At 40.4% G+C, this 27,205-nt stretch overlaps 3 protein-coding genes across 3 annotated transcripts in view; 1 reads left to right on the top strand and 2 right to left on the bottom strand.

The window, feature by feature from the left end:
• Positions 1-405: 405 nt before the first annotated feature.
• Positions 406-4,263, bottom strand: LOC310898008 (toll-like receptor 2). The gene is made up of 2 exons (XM_083832302.1): positions 4,055-4,263; positions 406-3,067 (listed from the first exon to the last, which is right to left on the bottom strand). The coding sequence occupies exon 2, from the start codon at positions 3,064-3,066 to the stop codon at positions 469-471; it is 2,598 nt and encodes an 865-aa protein (XP_083688428.1). The 5' UTR covers position 3,067; positions 4,055-4,263; the 3' UTR covers positions 406-468.
• A 6,439-nt stretch (positions 4,264-10,702) lies between these two features.
• ERLEC1 (endoplasmic reticulum lectin 1) lies at positions 10,703-24,050 on the bottom strand (the record flags this gene model as incomplete). The annotated part of the gene is made up of 14 exons (XM_083832308.1): positions 10,703-11,002; positions 11,711-11,786; positions 11,992-12,069; positions 12,437-12,561; positions 12,866-12,925; positions 14,015-14,176; positions 14,607-14,736; positions 17,152-17,375; positions 19,807-19,847; positions 21,772-21,835; positions 21,980-22,057; positions 22,912-22,992; positions 23,545-23,649; positions 23,910-24,050. The coding sequence occupies 14 exons, from the start codon at positions 24,048-24,050 to the stop codon at positions 10,931-10,933; spliced, it is 1,437 nt and encodes a 478-aa protein (XP_083688434.1). The 3' UTR covers positions 10,703-10,930.
• Positions 24,038-27,205, top strand: part of ASB3 (ankyrin repeat and SOCS box containing 3) — a 32,038-nt gene continuing 28,870 nt past the window's right edge. The window contains exon 1 of the mRNA XM_083832305.1: positions 24,038-24,166. The gene's annotated coding sequence lies outside the window, so the exon portion shown is untranslated. The remainder of the gene's footprint in view (positions 24,167-27,205) is intronic.

The raw sequence follows: 27,205 nt of genomic DNA, 5'->3' as shown, positions 1-27,205 counted from the left end.
GTCTACTACTGCAGTTTGTGTCTTTCTTGTACGTAGACATAGTGTAATCTATATCTGAAGCTGTACTAGAACAGAATCTGAACTACGTCCTTGTCTTTGAATGTCACCACTTTTCATTATTTCTGCAATAATCTCCAAAAGATATTTAGGATACGTAGTGTGACTCAAGCTGTTCTTCCTTTCAGGTGACATCCACAACATTTTAAGAAATGCTAGAAATAGCTGAAGAAAATCAAACAAGCAGAAATGAAAGACTCTTCATCAGTGCTGGGATCTCAGCCCTTTGGATAATGGATTATTTTTTCAGGCTGAATAATGTGCACCCTACAGAACTGTTAGTAACTTCCCATGGGATTGATCGGAGACATGCCCCAGTTGCAACACAGCAGGCTTTGCAGAAGGTAATCACAGAAACACTTTTATTTGACTGCAGGCTTTCCAGGCACAATCTTTACGAGTTCTTGTATCTCATTCCATCTCATACATATCTTGAGTGGATCCATTTTCTGCTCTCACAACAAAACGTTCATTTGTTGTTTTTAGGACAGCTGCTAGCTGATGCCAGAAAATTTTCTGTTTGTGTTCTTCAGGGCTCCATTTTAAGTAGGTTTTTCTTTTCAGTAGTTTTCTGAGTTTGCTGAACTTCTGTGGCACGCTGTTGAGTGGGAGGTCTTCCAGCACGATCATAATGAGGGAATCCTGATTTTCATTCAGGACCCGGTGTTCAGCAAAATACAGTTCATACTGACACCAGCAGCTGTTTACAAAACTGGGAGAGAGAACAAAAAGGACTTTATGACTGTTCTCTATGCAGTAAAAAATGTTGCCAAGGACAGGATGTCCTGGTTTGAAATCTCTCTCGTGATAACATATTTTGAATCCGTCAGTTTCCAGTCTTTCCAGGAGATTCTCTTTCGTCCAATGTGCATCATGTTCACTGTATGAAATGAAGGCATCAAAGGGCTTGTTTTCTGGCTTCTTCTTGTACTGCTTCCTCTTTGCCGTACACCAGTACCAACCCATTCTCACGTACCACAGCCCATCAAAATGCCAACATAAGCCTGTCAACACCAAAACAACCAGAACGGCAACACAAGCTGTGATGGCCATCTGAATGCCCAGGGAGCAGTGCAGAAGTGTGAGATTACTGCCCTCCACCAACGAGCCCCGTCTGTCAGGTGGAAAGCTGCACCTGAGATTTTCTTTGCCATTTATCTGCAAGTATGGGGTATGGATGTAGACATTTACAAACCAGTACAAGTCACAGTTACAAAAAAAATGTTTACCTTGAACAGTCAAAATGCTCAAACTTGTTAACTGTCCGAAAGTGTCCTCCACTATGGTTGTAATGGCATTGTTGCTAATGTCCAACTCCATCAGAGAAACTGGGAGAGAGCCACGCTGTAGGAAAGAGATCTTATTCCCTGATAAATTAAAATATTTCAGCATTGGAAAAGATTTCCCAAAGCGATCAGGGAGTTCTGAAATTAGATTGTGACTACCATCCAGATTAGTGAGCAAATGAAATTGGCTGGTGGGTTCCAGTCTGGTTATTAGGTTTCTAGAGACATTAAGGAATTCAAGTTTCCCTATGGTTTTGGTTAATGACAATACATTCAACTTATTTTTACTAATATCACATTTTGTTAAAGTCAATGGGAAGTATTCAGGATGCATATCTGTAACCTTGTTATTTTGAATATTAAATACTGTTAAGTTGGAGAGAGATTTAAAACTAGGGGGTATTATTTTAATATCGCTGTTACTTATGTCAAGGTGCTGCAGGGAGACAGGTAAGTCAGGAAGCATGGAAATCCGATTGCTGCTGAGATCCAAAAAGAGTAATTCTTGCATTCTGTTTGCAAACCATTCTGGAAGCTCTACAATGGAGCAGTTGGAGATTTTCAGGTGTTTTACTTTTTCTGGAAGGCTTTCAATGGGTGTACCAGCCTGGTTTCTGACAAATGAAATTGCACTAATATGTACAGTTCCAGGGGCAAACTTTGGGGCTGTATTGGTGGGTTTTGGATGTGCAGTGTATATGAAGTGGTTTCCTTGAACATACATATTTTCTAAGTTAAATAGCTTTTTAGCAAAATTTTGAGGTATTACACTTACATTTGCGAAGGACAAATCAATTACTGTGATGGTTGGAGGGAGGCATATCGTTTCCAAGTTGTTTAGGGGATTGTTGCTAATATTTACAAAAGAAAGGTTGCTGAACGGGAAGCGACAGATTGCTTCCACATCTATATTGTCAATTGTTATGTTGTTGTAACTGGCATCAATAGACTGTACATTTTTCATTGGCAAAAACAGGATGAATAGCGATAGAAGATCCATTTCCAGGTCATTGTGACTAATGTCAAGCTCCAAAACACTGTCCAGCTGAGCTTGGCAGAGGTCTGGATCTAGTTTTTCCATCAGCTCTTCCTCGGACAGTTTGCTCTTTGACAGATCAAGTGTCCCATTTATTGGTAGTCCACAGCGGTTAGGCCTCAATGTGGCTGTTGGAGAGACCGTTGTATTTTCCTCTGCTCTTGGAAGATGCCTTGTACTTCGTCTGAGCCTCATATTAACCTTTTGCAGGTCAGGTGGACTTCCTGAATGTGGCAGCTCTTCAGCTGATGCAGGAGGCTCCAGAGCTGCCTCTGTTGATTTTTCAGAGGCTCTGCTAGTTGCTAAGAGTTTCAGGTGAGGTGCAAGACCAGATACAAGAAGTTTCTTATCATTAAAAGTTAAATTCACAGAAACAAGGCTGAGCATAGTCTCAAATGTGCCGGGTTCAATGTCCTTAATCCGATTGTAGGAAAGGTCTAAAACTTCCAGTGCATCAAAACCTTCAAAGTCTCTCTTGGTTATTTTTTCAATTATGTTGTGTGAGAAGTTGAGAGCTCTTGCCATTTTGGGAGCTTGTGCTTGTGATACAGAAGAGAGATTTAAGTATGAGTAGTTATAAAATGGGAAGGCAGACTCGGTAGGTGTTCTCCAAGTTAGGAAGCCATTTGCTCTGCTGAATAAGAAAGAAGTGAAGTAGAAATGAAGACTTCTGATAAGGATCCCCATCCTAGAAAAAAGAAATTTAAAATCCATCATTATAATATGTTCTACCTTGCATAACTGAGTATGCTTTAAATAAGTAATAAATAACTTACTAAAAAGTACAGAAATTATTTCATTAGTTATATCTATGAATGCCTTGTTATCTACACACACACAAAAAAAAGTATCTTGCTTCATTGTTACTTTCAAGAGGCAATACTGAAAGACAGTGACAGAGGATGATTTGAAGGAGCATACTATTCATTTCAGTTCACTGTAATGACTCTGAGCATTTTCTATTTTTTTAAATCCCTTTCCCCCTCCCTAGATAGGTAGTAAGCAGCCTTTGTAAAACATCTTCCCATTGCATTATCTGAACTGCACTTTCATAAATACTGCTTGAGGGTTTTATGCTTCTTGTCATGGCACACAACAACTGAGCAAAGCTGAAACCCATTCAGTCATTTAAGTTGCATGTTCAAGAGCAAGTGACAGGGAGCTCTGTGTAGCTGTGTGATCACCTGTCTTCTTGTGGTCACATCCCCTGTAGCACTTGGTGCTTTGCTCTCCACCAGGAATTGACCACTGAACATCTATTTAGCCTTACCTGTTGGAGTAAGGAAAAGAGTAAGTTTGCTCTGAAGATGAATTCCAGAGATTTGTATATAGCGCCCTGCTCCAGGAGAGGTCACTGCCTGCATACCCGCTCATCCTTGAAGACTTCCCCTTGTGTGGCAGTATCACTCCTCACCTCCTCTCCTGCCCCGAGTCTCTCCTGGTAGCTTCCTGACACTGCTTCATGCACTTCCATATCTTGTATTTGTTACATGAAAATGCAGATGCACACTGTTAGGTGAGCCATTTAGCTTTATCCTAATCCCTTTTGCTGTCCACCAGACTCAGATTCTCACGATTGACTGAGAAGAAGGAAGGAGAGGGAAGCCACAGACCTTGCAGCCTGTCCTCAGCCCTCAGCCAGCACCAGCCCCACCAGAGCACCCTGCAGCCCTACCTTGTGCCACTGTGCCGGTAAGCGAGCCTGGGGTGTTCAACACCTTCCAGCTTCTAAGGATGAGAGACAGTTGATGGCTACCTCACACTTCCAGTGCCTTTCCCTGCTACCAGTCTCTGGAGCCATGCTTTTGTAGTGCCGGCAGCAGGGCGGGTCAGGCTGTGGGGGAGGCTGTCTGTTCTCCCTGTGCCCTGATGGAGGTGTTTTCCCCTCCCAGGAAAAAGTAAGAAATCTTCCTGCTGGTGAGAGCCGGTTGCTGAGGGGAAAACAACGTGTGGAAGTAGCTTGTTTTAAGGCTTAGAGTCTGCTGTGAGCAGTGGTGTCACAAGATAACTACTGGGCTTTTGGCTGCTTGCTGCAAAGTTACAGAAAAGGTAGGGATGAGAACCATCACTGACGGTGAGGACGTTCTGTAATAGATGTCCTACTGCACTGTTTTCAGCTTTCCTGGGTGGGGGGGAGAAAAAGTGTCATTAGACTTACAATTGAAAATACAAGAGCTGGTCCCACTGCTGATGGGCAACTGGAAGCTTCACTCCTGCTTGAGCAGCACAGGAAGGGACTGAAAGCACCTGAGCACAGTGACAAAACTGATCTGCTCCTGTAACATGAGTTGTTGTTTCCTTGGTGGTGAGATCTTCTGGGCTCTTTTAAGTGCAGGACCACTTTCAGCATGTGAGACCTTATGTTCACAAACAGAGCAATTGTACCTCTTGTGCACTTTAGCTAGGGAAAAATAGTAGGAGGTTTTCTTAGAGTTTGTAGTGCTACCCTGAAAAGTGTGCACTTCGCTTCAGGATGTCAGCAGATGGGGAGTCAACAGAGATTGCACAAGATGTTGAGCACTGTCATCTGCTCTGCTTTTTCTGCTATTTATTTTTTTAATTGTTTTTCCACTGTTTTGTAACTGCCAGTGACAGGAAATTCTTACAGTAGCCCAGAGGCTCTCATGTCCAGCCCTGAGGGGCTGGAAAGCCCCATGGTTGTTTGTCTTCCCTTTCTAGTCAGACTTGGCACTTTCCTGCCCCATCAGGTTCTGGGAACTGCCCTTAAGTCATGCCTTCTTCAGACAGATCCTAGCTTGCTTTAGCAGAAAAGACAGGAAATTAAGAGCATTTCGGACATGTCAGGATATATTCTTGAGGCAACTCCCTGAAACTATTTCTCCTTAACGAGTCTTTCTTCCTTTATCTAAATACAGCCATGCTCTTTTTGAAACTCAGTCCATAGTTCCATCTTTGAGAAAACAGACGAGCGTGTTGTGTTGGCATTATTCTAACATTTGTTTCACCCAGCATTCCTTTTTTTTTTTTAATCTTTAAGACAGTCTTATTTTAAGGATTGTGGAGGAACAGCAGCACACAAGAAAGCCTTTTGTGAGTGAATAGGAAAAATACAAACAACATGGTTGAGAGCAGAACCAAGACAGATTTAGGGAATCCAGTTGTTGATGTTAATGTCGTAAGGTTAACATTAAAATATTTGTGAGCATAGGCACGTGGATGGCAGACTAGATGAGCCTGTGCAAGACCCGCTCACATCCAGAGAGAATGAGCACCAGCCTTCAGGAGACCAGCCCTTAAAAGAGCTTCTTTTATTAAAGTGGGCTTAGAATTGAATGCTGGATAAAAACTGGTAAGTCATATCTGTATAGCTGTACAAATAGGATATTTATCACCTGGAAATGTACTCTTCTGCCTCTCTGCAGGGAGAAGGAATAATACCATTCATTTTTTACCATTTGAGAAAATTGTTTCCAAGCCTGATTGGCTTATTTTTTCCCTTCAGCTAGATGAAACTTTTCAGGGACTGTCTCGCCTTGCACACTGTGCCACTGACTCCTTTCAGCTAAATCTACCAGCTGTGCAGATGTCTTACATAAGTATTCTCTGCTTCTTCATTCAGTCTTGCAGGTAGTTAATAATTTGTGAGTTTAAATGACAATTAAAAATTAGCTCTAAAATGAATCCCTATTGTCTGAAGTCTAATGGCTGCTATATTTAATTAGTATCTTTGAGTGGAGATGTAATTAAAGACGTAGCAATAATGACATGACTCTTTTTTTCCTACAGAAAATTCAAATTTCATTTCCTAATTGTCAATTGTCAGGCCTTAGCAAGAAGTGAGCAGTGCTATTCTACACTGGTTTGGGTTGTGTACGAGGAATCCACCAGTTACTGACTCACACGTGAGTTTTGAGCATTTCTGTACTGATAAGGTGGGGACAGGGGATGTTGGTAGGTGCTTGTTGCTGATGCTCATTCTTTTTGTGTGGATGAATCCTGTATTCTGGGGCTTAAAATAGTTCATTCTTTGAACTGTTCTCATTTAAATAAATATCTTAGATAAGCGGCATGTTTCACTTTCACAAATCTACTTTCCTTTCATGTAATTTCCTTTGACTAATTGCAGATTATATCGGTACCATTACTGCAAATTTGCTGTCTGCCTTTCACATTATTTTCCACATTGCTGATTCTTAAATGAGTGTGGAAACAAATGCCTCTCAGGCTGAGATGCAAACCTGCATCATATCTCGGGTATAAATCTAAGCAGATTGGCACAGAAACCTGCAGAGCTCCAATTCTGCTTTGTGCTTTCTGCACACCCAAGCAAGCCTATTTTTCCCCATTTTTGGTACTGAGAGGTTCCCACGTTCCAGGGTCTGCCTGGGAGAGGGTCATAGAAGGAAGGTATTCTCAATTGCACGTTTCTTCCAGGTTCAAATGTATTAAAACACAAACTAATGCTGGAATAAATTATTTCTAGCAGTATCAAATCATAGTCTCTTCTGCCTTTTGTGTTTTTGTGCACATCTTTCCTCCTCCCCCTCCCATCTTGGTTCTTCTTGCCCGTATCGGCTGTTGGTAGGGGAGATATGGGAGGGGGTCAAAAAGAAAAATGTGTTCTTTATATTTGTGGATTTAAGTCCCCCTGTTCTCCCTGAAAAAGTCTTATGCTGTCTGCTGGACTGTCCATAACTTGTGTTATGTATTGCACCGTGTAGTAGTTCCTTTCAGTAAAGACAGGGGAAAAAAGTTCTCCTGACTTGGAAAGTTCTCATGGCTCATGATGTTTTTCTTTGGTTTCTGTGAGCATAGAAGAAGTGTGGAGTGGAGCAGTGCTACAGCTGGGCCTGGAGCAGACTGGCGAGACCCTCTGCTGACCTTTATTGGCAAGGGTAAGTGACTTACTTACAGTCCAGAATGAAAGCAGTTAAACTTAGTAACGAGCATAACATATGCCATCCAGTCCCTCTTTATGGGACAGGATTGCATTGTTCCATTGAAATTGGGTGCCTCGAACTGAAACACGTGTTCTGAAAGGCACCATGTCTAGTTCTCAGAGCCAAAACTAATCAGGGGACAAAGTTCACCAATGACCAAAAAGTCTCGCAGCCTCAATACACAATAAATACATGGTTGGAGAGCCCGTCAGCGGTAGTCCTTTGGTGCCTGGACCTGATGGGCTGCCTGGCAAAGGAGATGTCTTGACAGAGGAATGGGAGGCTGGGGCGTGGTGTGGATTTGGCTGTTTTTTTTTGGGTAAAATATCTAACCAACCTGAGCTTTTACAATTGCTTAATGCTTTACTTTTCATCTTTGTTATCCAATCATGCACTTTGCTGACAAAGCTAGTCTTTTATTTCTACAGTAAATCATCGTAAATTTGGTATTGCCTCATGTATCATTTTGTTGTTCGGTATCCAAAGAAGCCTTTGTCATGTAACATAGACCACTAAGGACAGAGACAGAGGCTTGGATTTCATCATTTTAGTGCCTGTGGATATGTTGGACACAGGCTAGGCACACTTTTGAGCGCATTGCTTCCTGTGCATGGGAAAGCAGAAGCTGAGGAATATGGAGAACTGGGTACATGCTTTTGGTGATAGTGTGATTTGCTCCTAGAACAGCAGAATTTTTGTTGGCTTTAGTGACACGCTGAGGTGCTGTGGCTACTTAGTCAAAGAGGTTGCACTTCCCTATTGCACTGGGGACTTCTTTGCCATGTGGGGAATTAGAATTCTTTAAATTCTGCAGAGTACCTATCCTTACCTTTTTTTCCGATCTAATTTATCCCAGAACAAATGGATGTGCAGGAAGGTTTAGTATGTTGTGGTTTCTCTTCCCTTTAATGTCACCTAGCCTGATATATGCTGATAAAGTTTGACACCATCCCCACAGATGCTGCCTGTATATATTCTGCAATGAGACACAGCCACTACGTACAGCCTGGGGATTGAGCACTCAGAGCTTAAGAGCACGGCACAGCGCTAAGATGTGTCTGTACTGGCTTTCCTAAGACAAGGTAAGTAGATATGGGCAATTTCAACCTCAAAACAGACCTGTGCAATCCTTTATGACAAACACTTCTGTCTACTGTTGGAGCCTTATTAAGATTCAACCATCCCATTGTAAAGACAGATTAGGGAATTTAAGGCTAAATTTATTTATTTATTTATTTATTTAACTCTGTGTTGACTTGGGGATGCATCTTTGCTGCTGCGTACCTGAGGTAGTGTTACCCATGGCAGTCCAGAAATGGGGCTAAGGCTGCCAAGGGGTAACACCTGCAGAAGGAAGAGCTGCAAATCTGAAGCTGGGTTGGTAGGGAAGTGGGGAGCCTTTCCTAAAGTCGGTATCGCTGTAGCTGCACCTACTACCCCAGCAGTTTAAAGATAGTTTGGTTGTAGCTACTCAATCTGCAGTTACACCCTCAGCATCCATGCAGATAGAGTGAGGGAAGGTTCTGCAGGAGCCTGCAGCTCTTTCCTAGCTGAGGAACCATGTCCTTGACTGTTTACTGCTCACTGGCAGATACAAGCAACTTGTTGCACAGTGTGGTAAAAGCTTTTGGTGCAGCTTTGTAACATCCATTGCTACCTGCTTAATGAGATGGGCCCAGATGATTATTAAGGCAAGTAAAAATACTTAAAGGAAACTAAGTTAAATATCTAAAGTTAGAACACTTCTGTTTATCTTCTCTTTTCTAAAAGCTACTAGCTTGATACAAGATTAAAATTTAAGGAAGCTTTTCCTCATTTATTTAATGGTTCCCAAGACTAGGGAAAAATAATGATAAAAAAATATCTGGGTGGAAGACTCTCTTCCATCACAGTGACAAGCCATGAGAAATAAGAATATGATCAGGAAGAAAGACTTTGAATTTAAATGCCATATCATCCTGCTGATGCTTTGTTCTGTTCTACTAAGTAAGAGAGAGTAAAATTAGTTTTTACATTGCAACAGTCTAGCAGCTTTACTTGATATTCTGGGTAGTTCTGAACTAGTCATATGCCAAATGGTTGGTGGATTTCCGTTTGACATCAGTCAAAACTCCTGCACCTTGCACAACAACTCTAGAAAAGAGGAAACCCATAGCTGGCTTACAAATGAGTAATACTGATCAAGATGCTGAAAATGCACAATTGCTACACACTGAAATCTTGCCAAGCTTTTGCCCATTCCAGCACATACATCATTACACACCTTTCAAAATGCTCCCGAGCTCATTATGGTGGAACTTAACTCAAGAGAAAGTATCTGAAAGCATTGAGTTAGATCTTACCCAGTTGCAAACTGATCTTGCTTGTCAGCACAGAGCCTACACTAGCAGTTTTAATGCAGGACTGTGGGTAAAGGACACACAAGTCATTTTGTGTGTTTAGTATGAAGAGGGTTGGTCTGTGATCACACAGAAAAAATGACTGAGGTAGCACCTAGTAAAAACACTGAAGGAACTTTCTGCCAGCCCTACAGTGTTCTCCCTAGGAAGGAACTCCTTGAAAGTATGGTGGGTGTTGGCTCCAAACTTGTGATTCTCATTTTTTTTCTTACCTATTTAAAAACAACTGTTTTAGAAGTATAATGGAAATCTTCAGATACTGCTGAGTAATATTTCAATTATCTAGTCCCCTGACTTCTAGGAAGATGTATTGCCTGCAGACTAAAACTTCATGCAACTGTATCAAAAAATCTTACTTGCAAGGTAGGCATGTTACCAGGAAATGGACCTCCACGCCAATGTTTTCCATTATGAGGGCAGGTGGATGTACTGAGTTGTCACCAAAAAGAAAAAAACAACTCAGACACACATGAAACACAGCTGAATACAGACAAGTGGGAGTCAGGGGGCCTAGCTAGTATTGACAACTCTGCCCCACAAGAAAGATGTTGATTTTTAATTGCTAGCATTAAACTCTGGCTTCCTCAACCAAAACAGCAACTCTGACTCATGTCAGGAGGAATGTTCAGCAAAATATATTGCAATGAACCTTATGGAGTTAGCACCTATTTAAAAACAAAACAAAAAACACCGAACGGGTCTTGGAGAGCAGCCCAGGCTGAGAGAAGTAACAGCTGAATGGGTACAAGGTAAGTTAAGAAAAGATTGTGATATTAATACAGTTCCAGGCAGTCAAACTGAGGCAATATTTGTGTTTGGACAAACTAAGTAATTGCATTAGAACAATTACTTTTGTTCTAGTGGCTGCTGAAGGCTCCTGAGCAAGAAGTTTCCCTTTTCCCTTCTGTTGGCAGTTGAACTCCTCACATGAAGCTGGACCTTGTCTATTTTGCCTTTTTAAAGTTGATAATTTCTACCTCGATGATTGTTGCAGAATACCTCATACACAAGTCAGACAGGAAGTGCAAGACAAGATTTTAATCGTTAAAAGTTTATCGATAACCTCTTATATACACATAGTTATACACAAAGTGGTTCATGAGTCCCTCATCTTAAGAGAATTCTGCTGGTGAGGTTGGTTGGCTGAAAACTTCTCTCTGTCTTGGTCATCTCACAGATATGATGTTAATGTGGAAAAAACCAGCTGGGTTGTTGATGAGTATGGCTTTCTTCATGGACTTATATTGTTCTTTAGCTGGGCACTGAAAGGAGCCCATGTTCATCAGCTGTATCCAAAATTTTACAGATGACTGGAGACTCCACCTTGAACACAGAGATCAAAATATTAACAACTACAAAATCATTAATAAACTCTTACAGGAGACTGCAACAGAGATCACAAGATTAATTACAACAGCGTGCAACAGGCTTGAGCATCACTTTGTAAAACTTGGTAAATGCTTTTTACTTTTGTGTATGATATCTATAGTATATTAACAATGTAATTACTAATAATAAATCCTCATTTCCCTAGGCAAATGCAACTGAACAGAAAGCAATACTTGGTCAGCAGTTATGTATTTGGGTACGTTACAAGAATCTTTCTTTTGTGAAGAGTCAGTGGAAGGAAGGGACTGTTTTAAACTTGAGGAAACGGATGGGAGATGTCATAGGTCTAAGGTGCACAGAGCTGACTAGACGGAGCAGCAGCTCGCTAAGGTTAGTAAGAACACTTAAATGATGTTAGCATTCCTCAGTGCATTTAAAAATCCTGCTGTGGCTTTCTCTATGTTCTCTGTGTTCCCCTGTCTGGGGCAGACTTGCATTGCTAGCCCTGCCTGAGATGGTAAGTGTAAAACCTTTCACTTCAGTAGAAAAATCTCTTTATCAAATTAAAAACATTCCTTTTACTCTATGACCAATGCAAGCGACCACACTACACACACTTTGCATAAAGTGGAACATGGACTTTGAGACATCCTCTACAAAGTGACACCTGATCTTAGGAAATTCAAGTATGTGTTTACATACCCCAAGGATGTATTGGCAAGAATGAGGCTCTAACATATATATGGTTACAGCATGAGGTGAATCAGACTCTTTACATCTGAAAACAGAAATTTTGCAGTGTTTAGCATGTAGTAAGCACAAAAATGAAATCTATATTTCCTTACTATCTATCTAATTTTTACTAAGCCCAGCTAATGGACATAGCTTTCTGAGCTTTATGAAAGACAGAGAGAGGCTTTCCCCTCTGGCTTAGGAAGCAGAAACACGATACATCAGTTTACTAAAAAAAAACGTTAACTTACTTCAATTTCACAGTCACCTGCCTTGGCTTCTCGGTTAAGTCACAAACATCTCCATTTCCATAGAAATGAGACACCATCCTGCGCAGAAGTTTGGAATGAAGAAGTTTGGAAATAGTGAACAGAATTCTTAAGCACAGAGCTAACTTGTGTAATAGCGTATCTTGTCATTCTTCAAATATTTAACTCCAATATACAAAACAAACAAGGAAAATGCAGTATATCAGTTATTACGTAAACAAATAATTGTTTACTAATGAAAGTCTTTTCCTCTGCATCACACCCAAAATCTTGCATGTCGACTGGGGGAAAAATCTATACAACCTTCTCATAACAGTTTATTATGTAACTGAATATTCATGCATGGCAGAACTGGGCCCTGGCACTTGTTTTTCTCTATCACGAGTATGAGACTAACTCAGGAACTCATAACCAGAGTTAACCATACCTAACTGTCTGTGTACCATCTTCTCTAAGATAGTAGGTTCTTGCAGCATTCTTTTTGGACCATTCAATGTGTTCCTCCTTGTTCCAGGTACCCACAACCACAGAAGTCTTGCCACTTTCCTTGTCCTAAAAAAAGAAAGGCTGAGCTGATAATTTTGTTTTAATGACAGAAGAACATTTCCTCAAAAACCCACACATGTTCAGCTTTGATTATCCCTGTGCTCTATCTGACGTGGTACCTACATTCCCCTGCGTAAACTCTTGAGCAGCACACTGAGGATTTATTTTCTGAAATGCATCTTCTTAAGCCCAAGATGTAGATTAGCCAAGAAAAGGATGCTGCTTTTTTCAAACCAAAAACAGATTCTTTAACCTCCCCACCACCAGCCACAGTCAGCATTTGGCAGAACATAAAACTATTTAAACGTACCTCATGATACTGATGAACATATTTGCCATAGCAGAATTCATACTTCCACCAACCGACACCCTAGGGAGAGGTAGAATCTCAGCATTAAAATGAAACAAAACCCCAAAAACAACCACTCCCACTTCCCTCCTGACCCTAAATCACTCATTATTTTAGCTGTAAAACTCCAACTTTTATTCAGATATGCTGATTTGTGATTTGCTTTGAGAGAGAATCTCTTATTAGACTAATTGGCATAGGCAAGGGATGGAATAGATGAGTTTAAGCAAAGAGGACCTTGTTCTTAACTCATAGAAGAGCCATGTAAGGACTGTAAGGACTAAGTTCTTTAAACTACTTGTATCTCCTCTATTCATCTTTTTAAGAAATATTTTACTTTTTAAAGACAGTGAAAACTTCAGATGCCTCTTTGCTGCTGGCTCGTCTTTCAGTAAGGTATATCTTTTTTTTTCCTTTCTCACTAACAAAATTAACACTGAACAATTCTCATGATCTACTTTCATTTTTCACTGTCCAACTAAGTTTATTTTCAACAGAAAAATTAAAGATACCTTTCTAGCATAGACCTAGGTATATAAGCCTTCCCTCTATCAACGAAAGGCAATTATTATGTGCATAAGAATGCTGTTAAAACATTAACTTGACATGGCTTGTGTAATAAATGCACCAGTGTTTTATTCATATAATAGAAGCGTACTATTGCTTCAACTTTGCATTTTGCCCAGCACGGCCAATGAAAAGTTGTTTAATGAGGATCTATTTAAATACTTCAAAGTCAGGGGAAATATCATTCATGAACATTAAGCTCCAACTCACTACCCTCCAGACCCAAATTAAAATTATACGTTTATGCCCAAACTAATATGCCTATGGAAGCATATAAAGAGTATCCAAGGCAAAGACTGGGCAAAAGTAGGTCTTGAATACAGATCAAAAGAATATTTTCAGTTAAGGTTGAACTAGTTACTAGTAATTCATTTTTTTGAAGGAAAATACCTCTTTTGTTATCAGGAAATAAAGTAGTCCCCCTTCTGGCTGAAATACTAACTTCAACTATCAGCATTCATGGAGAAAATGAAAAACCCACCACCATATTGCACCTGCAATTAAGGAATTGCTATTTGATTGTATGCAGCCTTAATTTCTTACCCCATGGAAACAGTAAGAACCACTAAGAAACTCCTTTATAAGTTGGTCATCAGTCAATTTGGAGATGTGGGTTGTTCCCACAGTTAATAGTTGATGGCTGCCGACAGCAACAGGCTTACGAATGGAAGAAAATTTATCTTCTTTTGTTGAATGCATTTCTTCCTGAAATTAAAGTATACAAAAATATATTAATTAGACTTCATATGCCCCTTTCAAAATCTTATAAACTATAGGAAGTTACTTAATACTAAGTGAGGCAGGCTGTGCAAAGAAGTATGAAAGCATGCTGTCACCACTTTCACTGTGCCTTAGACACAGCTAAACAAAAGACTGAGTCAGAAACATAGCAACCTTCCAAACTGTAGGCTAAGAAGGCTACAAAAGTTTTCTACTGGTAGCCCAAATACAATTGATATGTTTTCTTTCCAAACAAAGTAAGTTACATGAAATTTCAAAAAACTTAAAGACCATTTGAAAGACTGACGTGGTCTTATAAAGTTGAGTAAACGAACTTACTCCACTGAACTGCAAGTTATGTGTACTGTAACAATGAAAACAAGTACTTTTCTATTTCAAATTAAAGAAATTCTACCTCCTTAACCCTTCTGAAAGGCATCTTCATCATTTCTTGCTGTTTTTCCAGCTGTTCCAGATTATGAGGTTTAAGTGGGGATCCTGGCAGGGACTGGCAAAAAATGTCATTCACAGGAGAAGCCCTGAACCTGTGCAAACAAGTTATGGATATATAACTTACCGTGCTTTAAAGACAAGACATACTTTTTGATTGCTAAAAATTTCTGACTGAGTTTAGCTTGAGCTATTTTTTTCTTGCAATAGCACCATCTCATTCAAAGCTACAATGTCTGTGCAGCTGATGTAAATGAGCGTAGCCCAGTGCAGACTCACTACCACCACTGCCAGACAACTGGCAGCACAATCTAATCACTTTTCTTCAAAAGGAAAAAAACAGTTATTAAAAAGCAAACTGCATTGTACATGTACCATGAATGTAATGTCAAGACTCCAAAAAGCCCTCTCAGAAGTTAAAAAACTTGAATGATTAAAATTGATAGATGCAGTGCCTGTATAATTAAAATAACACATTCCTGTACTGTGACGTGTATGGCTTTTCCCACTGCACATATATCATTATTCCTCTATCATTCTCTTCATTAGCTATGTCTGCAAAAAGCAGCTCATCTCAGGAAAGAAAAATCAGCTAGAGAAGAGTAACACGCCTTTCTCCTTGTTTTACACAAATGAAGGCCTCATTAAAACACCAAATAAACCTTAACAGATTATTAAGGCAAACATCAAAATGAAAATCATACTGACAAATGATGTATTTGAACAGTTTTTGTTTCTCATCTAATTGAAAAGGTGCTCTTTAGAGGAAACTTATTTACAAAACAAACATGCAGGCACTGCTTCAGAAGCAAGGTGGCATTCTGTGATGTCCTCCTTTGAAAAGTCTGTAAGACACAACAGTAGCTCTATGACAATTGCCCCTGTAGTTGAAAGAATCTAAACGTGTTTCCTAAATAGTTACTACACTCCAGATTAAACCAAAGAAGCCTGTTTTCATCTGAATTTTATTTAAAAAGCATAACGCTGACAGTTACAGTAGTCTTACTACTACTCAATCTTCCTTCCTGATCCAAATGTCCACCAATTTAAAAGAAAAAAAAAAAATCAAACTGTAACCAAATAAGAATGCCAACTAGAACTAATGGATGTGCTTTTGCTAAGTTAACGCAACTGCGTTATTGGGTAAGCGTAGTAAAGGGATGGTGTCTGAAGTACTGCTAAGTGCTGTTGCGGGGAATACAACAGGAAAAGTGCACTTAAAATGAAGTTGGTTTGTCTGTTCTTACCTCTGCTGACGCTGAGCAGCGTTTCAAGCTGACCATCTCTACCCATCTTTATTTACTAAGATGTAAGTCTGAGAATAAAAATCTCGTATGTTTAAGTATTTCTTGCCAGTGGCCAGAAAGTCTTCCATGCTTTCAGTTTGGGAAGGAATAGTGGCTCAAGATTTCATTCTTATCACATGAAAAAAAACAATTTGCCTTGCACTTTCTATTCTTCTGCTGATACAGAGGCTTATAAGACACGTAATACATAGCATACAAACAACAGATGAGCACAATAGATAATACTGTGTTATCTGTTGCACTTAACAGATCCATCCACATGATAAAATTGCTAGTTGGGACGAAATATATAAGAGCATCACTTATTTACCCTAAATGGGAAGCATGTATAAAATGCACAGTCAAGGATTTTGTCCTTTAGACTTTGTTGCCTATTTCAGAACAGCAACTAAATACTTGCTTGTTCTGATGTCTGTGTGTATGGGAAATAGAACTCCTGTCAATTATTTTCCCCTTTCATTTTTATGTCATGTACTTAGCAATTCTGCTTACAACCTTTGAAAGGTCAAAGCTATTAAAACTACAGATATCCTCTAGATGCATGTTACAATTCAGAGAGGGGAGAAAAAAAGAATCCTAAACTTGATTTTTGGACAAATAAACCTGTAACTGTGAACTCTTCAGATGAAAATGACATACAGCTAGTGGTAAGGCAATAAACCAAGGCAAGGACATATAGGAGCTTCTTAAGTTTTGAGTACAGCTAAGATAAATGTTAGTAAGGTTATGGCTGAAGACCATACTTCTGTTTTTTGAAATTAAATAGAGTAGTTGAAGTCTATGCACACATACATGGTGCGTGCAATTTGCAGTATCTAAATACTATAAAGATGATCCCCAAAGACTTTGAAATCGTAAACTAAGAGATGAGACTGAGTGTTCTTAGTCTGCCCGCAGCCTTCAGGCCCTGGTTTGCATTCCTCCTGAATGACAGAGCCAGAAGCTTACCTGTTGAAAATAAAATACTTCCCATCTGCTTCTCATACAGGATCAACCAGGAGAGACTTACAAAATGCAAATACTGTGCAACTGAAGATGAAAACTCTTAAGACTATGCAAAACTGCACTTGCCAAAATAAGTACATATGAGTATCACAGTTCTGTACCAGAAACCACAGCTGAATATAAGACTTGCATAAGCACATGCACAGAAGCTGATGAAAATTTGGAGTGATAATGTTAGCCAAAATTTGGGTATCATACCTATATTTAGGATGGTTGCATAACAGAGGTGTCAATATAACCACTTCATATTCACAAGTCGTAACTTCTGCTACTGAAAGAATCTCATGTTTAGCTTCTGGATGACAGATGTACATCACTGTACTTGATCTGGGTAGGTTTTGTCTCAAGCTACAAGGTGTGCCGTTTCCCATTTCTACAGGATAGTATGGGGTCATCTGCCCTTCTATATTTTTTGTAGGTATCTAGGTGAAAGAAAGTAAAAGTTAAGGATCACAGTAAAACTCCTTTGACTTTTCTGAAACAGAAAACACTATAACATTGTGCAGAGCCAGCACTACTGGATTGAAACCAGCCCCCGTGTACTGATTCGGTGTTGCTGCAACATCCAAACACATTCTGGTTTATTACCTCCAGCTCAGCACTGCACAGATGCACCAAGCCACATGAGGTCTGACTAGAAACACGACTGCAGAAGCAGCTGGTTTCTCTGCACAGGTTGCTTGATGGTGCAGTTCTAAGAAAGCTCACCAGCTGGGTGCAATGTTTCGAAAGAGCACCAAGCCAGCTGTGTTCACCCTGTAATCTAGGAGCCAAGGAGCTCTGAGTAGCTCTGCCAAGCTCAGCTCAGGTCTGGCCAGGCATGTTACCTTCTGTTCAGTGTCAGGCCATGAAGAATCCCCAATGGCCCCTTGCAAAGTCATCCATGTATCTGCCCTTATCATACCCAGCCCGGGTGTCTCCTTGTACAGAGTATCTCACACCATCTGGTATCATAGCTAACAGAAAGTTAACAATATATACTAAGTAAATCATGCTTTATAAAATTTGAAATGGCGGTGTAAAATACATTACTTCAAAATGCATTTTGAAGTAAAGGTAGTTTACAAAGCCCAAATAAAAACTTTAAATCTACTTTCCTTCATTTTCTACACCCTAGGTAAATTCTCTTCAGACTTGTTCCTTCATGTTTTGTCCAACTTCCCCTTCAGGAAACTAATTCCCCAAACTGCTAGGAAGTCCCTCTTTGGCTCCTATCTTCAAAGCAGCTAACATTCCTGGGTACCAAAAGGTCTGTTTGTGCAAAAGCCATGTTGGAACCCACAATCGAGACCACTTTCGATCTGTTGTTGCTTGAGCTAGTAAAGGTTTTCAGTGCACAACAAATCAGGCTCGGTGCTAAAAGGTAGTGGTGCCTTCTGTGCTTGGGCCAAAACCCAGGGGAACTGGGACCCTCCTACATCTCACCTACTGCGGAGTTCTCAAACCAAGCTACCCTGTCACAGGCCATGGACTTTTTTTCTTCCTGACAACTGTTCCATCATGAATGAAGTGATGAGACATTTGAGAGTTACAGGAATGAACGTGGCAGTAGCTTAATTGCTCAGGCACTCCTTAGCTTCCAGTCACATATCCACTCTATACCCAAATATTCGGTGGTCAAAGGTGGTAAGCAAAGATATATTCCATTGACTCACAGAAGCGGTACCGATATCTTTCCTTCCTATCTTCCTGAATAAAAGAACTGACTTTTCCTTAAATATTGAAAAATTATACCTAGGCATTTCATTGCTTACTCAAGAAACCTAAATGGAGAGAGCTGCTGTTTGTACACAAATCCTATTGAGAGGTCTGTCAGTTAAGATAAATCTCTAGCCTCAGCAGGTTTTTGGTTACTTTAAGCAGCACCCACCCAGCTGTGTTATGTATCCTTTCCCTTTCCTGACTACAGATTCCAATCAAGTTGCAAACTTAAATTATTTGTGGACTGAAATCAAGTCAGTGTACATACATGATAAATACTGGTAAAAAACAAAAAGTCCGCAAAAATGTTTCGCAACTTCTGAAGTAATGAATAAAAATTCTTCAATTTCCAAGAACCACAGCCATCAGAACAGGCACATTCTGACTTGAGTCTGCTTCCCCAGCTACCCGCAAAATGCTGATCAGGCATGCATATTTTCTGAGATCCACTGCAAGACAGATATCACTCTCTGCTATTTAAATCGGTATTACAAAGAACATGCAGATGAAAGTTTGACTTCAGAATTAAAATAAAGGTAACTGGAAATAAGATAGGTGCATGTTTATCTGCAGGCCAGATTTGCTGTTGCTAATCCCAAACACCAGCGTGCTTCAGGTATTTACACTGTTTTGCTACCAAGTCAGTAACTCACAATTGCGTTTTGGGACCTTAATAATAGAAAAGTTCTCTAACGGAAAACAGAAGCACAGAGTTTTACAGGATGGGTCATCAAGTCAGGTGAGAAATCTACAGATTTGGTGCTGTACAGTTCTGTTAAGCATTTCTAACCCAAAATTTATGAAAGGGAATAGGGATTTCTGATGCAGCTAGAAAAATAACTGTTACTAGACCTTAATGTGACTTTGTGGATATGTGTATTGTGTTCATAGAGAAAGAATACATAGCTCAGATCTCATATAAGTTTAAGATTGGCATAACTTTAATTTAAATAAACAGGAGGGTAAGAAATTTACTAAGTAGACTAAGCAAGCTTTAAGCAGTGTAACTAATAATCTAAAGTGAAAAGAGTGCAGCTCGGGAACAGAGTTTCATTTTTTGATACTCATTTTGTTAGGGAACTTATAATCTCATCATATATAAATTGCCTCCACTATCGATGGCAAAAGTTAAAATAGATGTTTTTCACTTGCCTCTTTTGCACTCTCTTTTGGATTTTCCTTCTCTTCTTGATCTAGGGAATAATTAAGAATGAGGTAAGCATAAAGTCTGTGAGCTCGAAATAAAGTGAAATTATACACAGAGAAGTTTGTTTTGTGTATTTGCTTGTACTTTGTGTATAAGCTGTCAAGAGTCAATTTTAACAACTTGCAGGTGCAAAAGAGGAAAGAAAGGAAATAAACAGTGATCTAGGGTCCAGAGCAAACAGAATAAAATACGAGTAAGCATCATCTTAACACAATTGAGTTTATGTGACAGGCCAAATCCAGCTCTAGCACCACAGGAATACCATGGAGGCCAGAATAACATGCCACTGTTGCTGTTCTTCGAGGGATAGCTGACTATTCTCTTCGAAGTGAGTGAATTACAGACTGAGACAGTACACAGCAAGTACTTCAGCCCACCCACCAGCCAGCCTCAGAGGGTGCCCTAGGTATAGGATGAAGCTAGGCTAGACTGCACACTATGCTCAGGATCATGAGGATAAGCGTAGTAACAGAGTAAGGTTACAAGTTGTCACAGGTTAAAGCTGTCTTTAGTTCTGAACTGTTTCAGGAGATGGTCTGGACTCCATTCAGAATTAGATGAGCAAAAGGCAACTCTGCTTTGCTGTCACCCATTCAGCTATTCCAAGTTTACTGTATCACACTTGTGGATTTAGCTCACAATGGTTTGAAACACCTTCTATTTCCATCTATTTTATTTTTTTAAGAGAAGTAGTGTGAATTGCTGTACAGGAAGCATAGAATAAAATCTGCCACTTAAGCGAAGAGGACAGAGAGTGAACATACTAAAAGACTGATAACTTCACAAATTATCAAGACAACTTAAAGTATCATCACATGTAACTTCTCAGAATAATAGCCCACAACAGAATTCATAAACATCACATACAGCAGCTTTTAGGGAGAATTAGGCACCTCTGCACAGGATTAATGACAACACAAGCAAACACCCTAACTTACTAATAAGAGGAACCAAATAATGCAGTTTCTGAGTCAAGTTTCTTTTTAGGACTAAGATACCTAACTGAAGGTTGCAAACAGGAATTCAAAGAAATAGGGTTAATAGCTCTAAATCCCCTTCGAGATCAAGCCACTCAAGTGAATCACATTTAGGAGGAAAAATGGTGGTGCCTTTTATGTACTAGCCTAGAATTAAAAAAAAAAAAAGGTAAATTATTGTTTTCTACTGTTTCCATCAGCTCTGATGAATGAACACTTAGTCTGTGGATTTTGAGAGTTCTCTGAACCAATATACTGCCTACATAAGGGAACCAGATATCAGCAGGTGTGAACACAGAACTTCCAGTATCTACAAAAATTTATCTGCAAAAATGCAAGTATTCAGAAAATTATTCTAAACTAGTTTGAGTTTGGGGCTCAGCTACCTAATTTCCACTGAAGTCACACTTTTTGCACTTCAGTATTTCTGAAGGTCTGTGCCAGAAACCCTAAAAAACATTCTGCAACAATTCCAAGGATCAAATCTACCTGCAAAGGCTATAAATGTGTGTATTTGCATACCACATTCTACTACAAAATAGCAGAGCCCAAGATGTGCTACACACTTTGGCTGCTGTTTCCATCTTGAAAGACACTTCTCCCCACCCAAAGAGAAAGAGTGGCAGTAGATTACATTATCAAACAGACTCATCTGACATATATTGCTTCAATATTGCTACTATGCATTTTTTTCCCCGATCCTAATTAATTATTGCAAATTAATCTAATTAACTAAACATCACAGCGAAACTCACAGAATGAATAAATGTAAAGTGCTGAAAGAAATTACTTAAGAACTACAATTTGTATAACAGTAACGTACAGAGCTGTATTGTTCTATCAGGAATTGGTTTTCTACAGCATATTTCTTCAAAGAGTAATGGTTAAAACCAAAAGAACTCATTAGCATTAGCAAAATAATCTAAGACAAACCTGGTTCTGATAATGGGTTCTTCATCATCATATTCCCAAGATAGTATTCTTGGATGTTTATTTTCTACAATCAAGAGAGGTTAAAAAAAAATCTGTTACTGTTTTCCATACTTTTTCAAGCATACAGGTTTTCAACTCTTCTGGAGGAGTTATGCACACAGGTGCCACTGAAAATGCAGCTGAGACTTCCAAATTGCAAGAAACCTACCTGTCCTGTCTCTTTCTCCTCGTGATATTGACGGATGTGTTTTCCGTGGCAGACCTCGTAAGTCCAGTAAGATTCAATCTTAAAAATAATAACAATTTTCTGTTTAGATAAATTACCCCCAAAAACATTTCCCCCCTAATTTCTGGCTTTTACAGCAATAAAACACAGCCAAAGCAGATGGATAAAAGCACCTTCAAAAACAATAGCACAGTGAATGGTCTCAGTGTTCCCTAAGCATTTTGATGAGGTTCCAAATAAACACAACAGGTGAACTTTCTTAACTTTTACACAGATAAATTAAAAAAATAGATATATAGACTGAATTTGGTCTAAAACCACTGGGACTAAGCTGAACTGACTCAGCACTGACTGTTTTTGACAACTGCTGTAGATACGGGCTGTTTATCAATGGGGCTTGACCCACTCTCTCTTCCTCAAGGACTTGCATAAGACCTTGTGTAGGTATAGCATTTGGTCATTTTTGCTCTCTCAGTTTCTCAGTACCAGCCTGTTTGCTATTTGGTTTGTTCTTGTAAGGCACGAGCCTGTGAATTGTGATGACAGCTGATGAAAAATGGAAAAACTTTCAGAGTATCTAGAAGTATGTTTGTTTTGGTGTTCTAACAATTTATGAGAAATGCTGCTCATTAGACTGCCACATATTACAGCTTGACTCTTGGAAGTAAGCATTTAAATCCACATTTTTAAATTGGTATTATAACAACCCAATTTATTTGTATACTGAGATCTTCTACTACATGGAATTTTATCAGTAATATAGGTTAAATCAAAGTTACAGAAAATTTATTTTGGTCTGAATTAGTACATAAAATTTGAGATATATTTATCCAGGTTATTACGCTAAATCTTAAAATGGACTGAATGAAAATCTTTTGATTAGCATGCAAATTACCAACACAGAAGTGACATACTCTATATGAACAGCTACTTTGCTTAAAAAGAGGTTCCAACAATTCTCCTGGAGTAGGACCTTTGTAGTCCTTTTCTTCTTCCTACAAAGGAAGGATATTACATTAAAATTGGAAGAAGTTCGGTTAGTTAATATTCATCTATTAGTTTTTCAAAAAAAGTTTAATTTTGCAGTAAGAAAAATTAAAAGATACAAGAGCTCATTAGTTCTTGCCCTGAAGGAGCTGTGTTGTGATCAGGGCAGGTAATTTAGTTAAACAAGAAGGGACAAGTAGAAGTCACAAAACAGTCAAAGCAGAAGAGTTCTGTGGTTTTAAAAAATATGTACGTTGCAAAAGAGTAGCAGCTCCCAGCTTGCTCTGTCAAGAATGGCAGCTTGGATTACGAATAGGAAAACAGTATCAACAATCCATTTGTGGAAGTTTACTTCTTCCTATTTCTTACTCTATAAATGTGCATGCTATTGAAGAGGTAAAGTTCTTCACCCCTAAAGGTCTGTCACCTGAGGTGAAGTACTTGCTATTCTCCATCACATAAGGATGAGGGCTATTTCAAAATGTAAACAGTTAACTTGGAAGACGCTGCCAAGACTTGCCTGCAGTTTATGATTACAAACAAGACATGGCTGAACGTACCTCATTGCCACTCGCTATCAGTGGAAGTATGCATTTGTATTTCTCTTTATCCACAGTGGTCATGATGATGTAGTTATCCTCTTTGTACAGGACACCAGTTGTAGGCTTAAAAAAAAACCAAAAACACACACACGCAAATAACCCATGAACCAATCAGGGTTTTAAAGTGCTACCACTCAGAAACATTCCTAAATTCGTGAGCAGTACAGCTGACCAGGGGAGGGCGGCCCGGGACACCCCCGGGAGGCTGCGGCAGCAGAGGAGGGGCTAGGGGCGCTCAGGGGGCCGCAGCTCGCCGGCCTCTGCTCGCCCCTCGCCCTCCCCGGGCCCGTCCTGCCCCTCTCAGCCCCCCGGCGCGCACCCACCAGGCTGAACTCGGTGCCGGGCCAGTTCACCCTGAAGGGCACGTCGTCGCTGAGGTGCGGGAGGGCACGGCCGCCCGCCGCCACCGCTGCCACCGCCGCCAGGAGGCCGCAGAGCAGCGCCCGGGGCCGGCAGCCCCTCATGGCCGCCCGGCGGCTCGGGGGGACCGCGGGCAGCCACAGGCCCCCGCCGCCACGTCTGCTTCCGCCGGCTGCGGGGCGGGGCGGCCCCGCCGCATCAACATCCGGGGCGGCCGGCGGTAAGTGCGCGGCGGGCCGCGGCCAGAGGGGCCAGGGGCTAGCCGGTCCCCTGCCGGTCCCTGCCGGTCCCCGCTGCTACCCCGCGGGGCGCCGGGCCGGGGCCTCAAGGGGCGGCTCGCAGCTCCTCCGCGTGTGCGCGGGTCTGGGTGTGTTTCATGTTTATATATGTGAGTGTGAGTGTGTGTGAGTGTGTGTGAGTGTGTGTGAGTGTGTGTGAGTGTGTGTGAGTGTGTGTGAGTGTGTGTGAGTGTGTGTGTGAGTGTGAGTGTGTGTGAGTGTGTAAAGTCGCCCTTTCCGTGCCTCTCCCAACAGAGAGGTGCAGGAAGCAAGGTGTGGCAGCAGGCTCTGTGCCTGGCTCGCCCCACTGCGGTGTGGGGCTGTTCGGTGCTGTGGTGAAACCCTGACTTCTGAGACCTCGTGCTGTTGTGCGTTGGTACTTAGTCGGCTGCAAAAACCTGGTATTTCAGAGGGTGCTGTGATTAATTTGGGAATATCTTACTGTGGGCTGTTAAGAAAGCGTGTCTTGTTGTAGCCGTCCTTCCTGAGCACCAGGCGCTTTGCTGGCATGAGCTCCTCCCTCCAGCTAGGCCTAAAAAGGGCCCTGTCCTGTCTGTCGTGACAGCAAAACCAGCACCTGCTGTATAAGCTTGCTGTCACAGGCAGAGCAAGCACAGAAGTTTAATATTTGAGAGGATTTTGTACGGGATTATAATTGGGTCAGGAATGGCTGCAACTTCTCGTTTAAGATTTTCATCTCCATTGCATGGATGTGGACATGATACACTTTATTTTCCACCTCACTGTTAATAGTACTAGACAAATATCTGATAGTTTCACCCAAATACCCGATTTTACTATGGTAGAAATTTACTCAGTGTTGATCCATATACCAGAAGGTGTAAAAGCCTCTGGCACAGCAGCATGCTCGACAGGACCCTCCTGGGTATCCAGCACAGCGTGACGAAGCTTTTACATGGAGCAATGCATGTGCCTTTCCAGAGTGGCATCACTGATGTTCAACCTGCGTTACAAAGTGTACGGTGGTGATGCTGATGTACCCTTTTCTACTGGCTCGACTGGGTTAGGTTTTCCTGTTTTTTCCCCAGATTTTTAGAGTAATACCAGCACGACTTCTATGGTGTAGAGTAGACCTGGAAGGTACAAAGAAATAAGGAACACAATTTTGTGTTCAAGTAAATACAATGAAGCACTTCCTTTTATCTTCAATTAAGAACAAACTGTAAGTTGAGAAATGGCTGGACTGAAATGGAGACTTGTGGAAGGAGAAAGGTGGGGCAATTAGTACTGTCTGCTTTGCAATCGATAATGGGATGTAGTATGAGGATAAAGGGAATGTTTTGGCAGCATATAGCAATTCTTAATAAACTCAGACTAGCAGAATGGGGGCTGAAATCTTTAATGAGAGAAGTAAACTAGTATGTGGCTGGTGCTAGGAGTATGAAGGCAAAAGGAAGGAAATGATGCCAGCAAAAATCTCAGTGGTGGTGGAGAAAGCTAACTGGATGATGTGTGGTCAGTTCAGGTGGATTGGTTTCAGACGGTTTGTTCCAGGAATTTCTTCTTTATGTTTGCCAGCAGCTTGATGTATGTATGTACATCCGTGTTTACCCAGCAAAACAAGCTGAGTTTGTTTAAACAGTTTAAATAAATGGTTTGTATGCCCTTGGTTGATTTTTGTCCTGATTAGAAGAACAACTTCTAGATGGAAATAATATAGGTGAAGTAGCTCAAATCTTTACTAAACAGCTGTCACAGGCCTAGTCAATACTTCTGAGCTTTGCTAACATATTTTTGTTTGATTGATTAAGGCTGTAATTTTTTTTTTCCTGTTAAACATGTGCCAGAGCTGTGCTGGGAAAAGAACTCTTCTTCCAGTTTAAGTACGTGTACAATGAGAGCACAATGCCAGGAGAGAAGACCTAAGCTGTAAAAGACCAGATGGATGCAGGCAAGGCTCTGAGATAATAAAGGAGGGCACAACTGAAGGGAAGTTAGTTGAATAAAGCCACAGAGGAGCAAGGAAATTACCTTAGTATATGAATACTGAGGGAATGCAAAGTTAGAATAATTAGAGCTGTACTGTGGTTGGTAGTTAAAATGAGGATCAAGCCATTTGCAGAAGCCTTCTAGAGAAGCCTAATTACTTGAAAATCAGTTTCTAATCTTACAAAAAATATATTCTCGGATAGCGGGAAGTCAAGATACAGGGCCCTGCTGGTGGTTTGCTGTCCCAGTGTCTGCCAGTGTAGACAGCCAACATCCCCTCTTCCTGTCAGCAGCTTGGCTGAACAGTGGGAAATCGCCTATTTTTTTTTTTTTTTTAACTTTGCTAAGCAGAACAGACATGGAGAAATGGGTCTGATGGGGGAGCTGTAGTATTTTTTTTTTCAACATTCTCAGCTCTGTAGTTTGAATAGAATCTGTATCCAGATACATACTAGAAGTAAGAGATGGGAAGGGATGCAAATCTGAGTTAATCTAATAACCCGGTGAACTTCAGGAAACAATGATAGAAAATGAAATAGTAATACAATACTGAGGGGAGATGTTGCAGCCAGTTTTGTAAACGTGTTGTTTCAGCTTTGGGGGTAAGTGGTGTTCAAAAGATGGGGTATTTTGCATGTAAGGGATCAATTATCCTTGGTATTTTGAACAGAAAAGTATGCTTTTTCCTGTGCTTTCAGCAGAATTGCCTGAAATGTTCAGACTTGTAGAAACAAGTTTAGAGGTCACTTATTGTGTGTTTGTATTATTAAGCCCTATCTAAAATCCCTTATCAATTTTGTCACAAATTCAGATTTAGTTGTAACAAGTAGGGGAAAAAAAAAGGCATGTGGCATACAGAAAGTGTGTATCTTTTTTTTTTTTTTTGGCGAGTAACATCTGAAAGTATACTGGGCTTTTGTTGGTGACTGAAGCTGTGTGAAGAGTCATGGCTTAGATCCCGTAAAGGAAGATTAAGTGTGTATTTCTGGTGCTTTAATTAATTACTTCCGTTGGGACAGTTTAAGACTTCA

This window comes from Anser anser, assembly GCF_964211835.1.
Source record: "Anser anser genome assembly, chromosome: 3".
NCBI lineage: Eukaryota > Metazoa > Chordata > Aves > Anseriformes > Anatidae > Anser > Anser anser.
Note: the sequence above shows the minus strand (reverse complement) of the source record. Positions and strands in the feature narration are given on the sequence as shown.

Coding starts and splice junctions, on each gene's coding strand:
- LOC310898008 (XM_083832302.1), bottom strand. CDS start 3,066: ATGGGGATCCTTATCAGAAGTCTTCATTTCTACTTCACTTCTTTCTTA.